At 43.6% G+C, this 2703-nt stretch overlaps 1 protein-coding gene across 2 annotated transcripts in view; it reads right to left on the bottom strand.

The window, feature by feature from the left end:
- Kiaa0368 (KIAA0368 ortholog) overlaps positions 1 to 2703 on the bottom strand; it is a 143892-nt gene that overhangs the window by 37909 nt on the left and 103280 nt on the right. For both annotated transcript variants that reach the window (XM_004647268.2, XM_023707544.1), the window contains one exon: positions 1920 to 2021. In XM_004647268.2, the coding sequence (XP_004647325.1) occupies positions 1920 to 2021 (102 nt within the window). The remainder of the gene's footprint in view (positions 1 to 1919; positions 2022 to 2703) is intronic.

Here is a 2703-nt window from a genome sequence, read left to right as displayed (position 1 = left end):
AGGGAGAAACAGTTCTGAGACCCGTCTTCCATCACTGATTAAGACTGGGGTGGCAGGTGGCAGGGATAATATTAATTTAGCCTTCTGAGTTTTCTGGGCAGACTTGGTGACCTTGCCAGCTCCAGCAGCCTTCTTGTCCACAACTTTGATGACACCCACAACAACTGTCTCATATCATGAACAGCAAAACAACACAGAGGTAGATAGTCAGAGAAGCTCTCAACACACATGGGCTTGCCTGGAACCATGTCAACAATGGCAGCATCACCAGATTTCAAAAACTTGGGCTCATCTTCCTGCTTCTTACCAGACTGGTGATCAATCTTTTCTTTTAGCTCAGCAAACTTGCAAGCAATGTGAGCTATGTGACAATCAAGGACAGGGGCATAGCCAGCACTGATCTGGCCTGGATGGTTCAGGAAAATCACCCGAGCAGTGAAACCAGCTGCTTCCATTGGTGGGTTGTTTTTGCTGTCACCGGCCACACTGCCACGCCGGACATCTTTGACAGACATGTTCTTGATGTTGAGGCCCACATTGTCCCCAGGAAGAGCTTCACTCAAAGCTTCATGCTGTGCATTTCAACAGACTTGACTTCAGCTGTGACACTGACTGGAGCAAAGGTGACACCATGCCAGGTTTGAGAACACCTGTCTCCACTTGGCACACAGGGACAGTGCCAATATCACCAATTTTGTAGACATCCTGGAGGGGCAGCCACAAAGGCTTGTCAGTTGGGCGAGTGGGTGAGATGATGCAATCCAAAGCTTCAAGCAATGTGGTTCCGCTGGCATTGCCATCTTTACGAGTGACCTTCCATCCTTTGAACCACGGCATGTTAGCACTTGGCTCTAGCATGCTGTCACCATTCCAACCAGAAATTGGCACAAAAGCTACGGTGTCAGGGTTGTAGCTGATTTTCTTAATGTAGGTGCTGACTTCCTTAACAATTTCCTCATACCTCCTCTGGCTGTAGGGTGGTTCCGTGGAATCCATTTTGTTAACTCCAACAATTAGTTGTTTCACACCCAGTGTGTAAGCCAGAAGGGCATGCTCACGGGTCTGCCTGTTCTTGGAGATACCAGCTTCAAATTCAACAACACCAGCAGCACAGTCAGCCTGAGATGTGCCTGTAATCATGTTTTTGATGAAGTCTCTGTGTCCAGGGGCATCAATGATAGTCACATAATACTTGCTGGTCTCAAATTTCCACAGGGAGATGTCAATGGTGACACCACGCTCACACTCGGCTTTCAGCTTGTCTACCACCCAGCATACTTGAAGGAATTTTTCCCCATCTCAGCAGCCTCCTTTTCTAAGTTTTCAATGGTCTTTTTGTAGATGCCACCACATTTATAGATCAGATGGCTGGCGGTGGTAGACTTGCCGGAGTCCACGTGTCCGATGATGATATTAATGTCTTTTCCTTTCCCATGTTGGCTTGGATTTAGTGGTGGCTTTCAGTACACAGCAAACCTATTGCAAAAAAGCTCTATCTTTCTAAACTTAAGATAATGGTATTAGAAACAAGTTAAGACGCTATATAAGCTTTCATTAAGTAAAACTAGGATGGATTTTACAAAGGAAAATATGTAAAAGCCTGTAAGCCTCTCTCCAAGTGGTTATGTCACTGACATCTGGAGACAATCTGATCTAGGTCCATCCATTCCTCACTGCTGGCTGGCTGAATAGATTTTCTTTGCTCTTCACTCAAAAATTATGAAGAAAGGTCTTTCATACATCCAGTGATTTAGTCAGAGCTGTGCTCGGCCCAATGATAAGCTTACAACTAGAATACATAATTAAGTATGTGGTTAACAAATGAATAAAGGTTTACTTTTAAATCTCACTGCATGTAAAATTACAATTACAAATGCCTTTTAAGTGAATGAATAACAATCAGGTTACAATATAAATACCTCCACAGAATCCATCAGACCTTGCAAGAGGAGTTTCTGGTGAGGAAAATCTCCATCCCCGACTGGAAAGTAGCCCAGTGTTTGGATGGCTCGTTCTTTCATCTGTAAGAACACAATTTTTTTCTTTTAAAAATTGGAAGAAGCTTGTAAGAGATTTATACCAGAACAGCATTTCCAAATGCTGAAATGTCAGGGAGGATAATGTATTAAACTAATACATTGATACTTAAATCTTTACCAAACACCCAATTTTGCAGAACTATGTCTATAAGATTTTGAAAGCAAAAAGACATAAACAGAGTCCATTAAGGATTCATAGCTGCAACCAAAGAAAGAAGAAAGCTTTTAAGCTTATTATCTTTTAAACCCACATTTTAAATTTGGGTTCTAAGGGCCAGCAAGGTAGCTCAGCAGGCTAAGTGCCTGCTTAGATAGGCAAGTTCAGGGACTAGAGTTCGATCCCCAGCACCACATGCAGTGCTGGTCCCGCCACCAGGCACGCTGAGCCTGTGACCAAATCCCAGTGTGGTGGCGCACACCTGTAATCCCAGCAGTGGGGAGGCTGGAAACAGGAGTATCACTACAACTCTGAGCTGCGTAGTGAGACCCTATACCAAACACACAAAACAAATAAATAAAATACAGGTTCTAGGCTCAGAAGTCCTAGGACCAAATCACATCTGACCATTGTAGCAGTCTTTACAGGGATATGATTCTAGGCAGCAAATGACCTTATCTCTTTGTGGCTGTTCCTCATGATGTCATACAAAGACAATAACAATGC

This window comes from Octodon degus, unplaced genomic scaffold, assembly GCF_000260255.1.
Source record: "Octodon degus isolate 3935 unplaced genomic scaffold, OctDeg1.0 scaffold00297, whole genome shotgun sequence".
NCBI classification, from domain to species: Eukaryota; Metazoa; Chordata; class Mammalia; order Rodentia; family Octodontidae; genus Octodon; species Octodon degus.
This window is presented reverse-complemented; position numbering and strand designations above follow the sequence as displayed.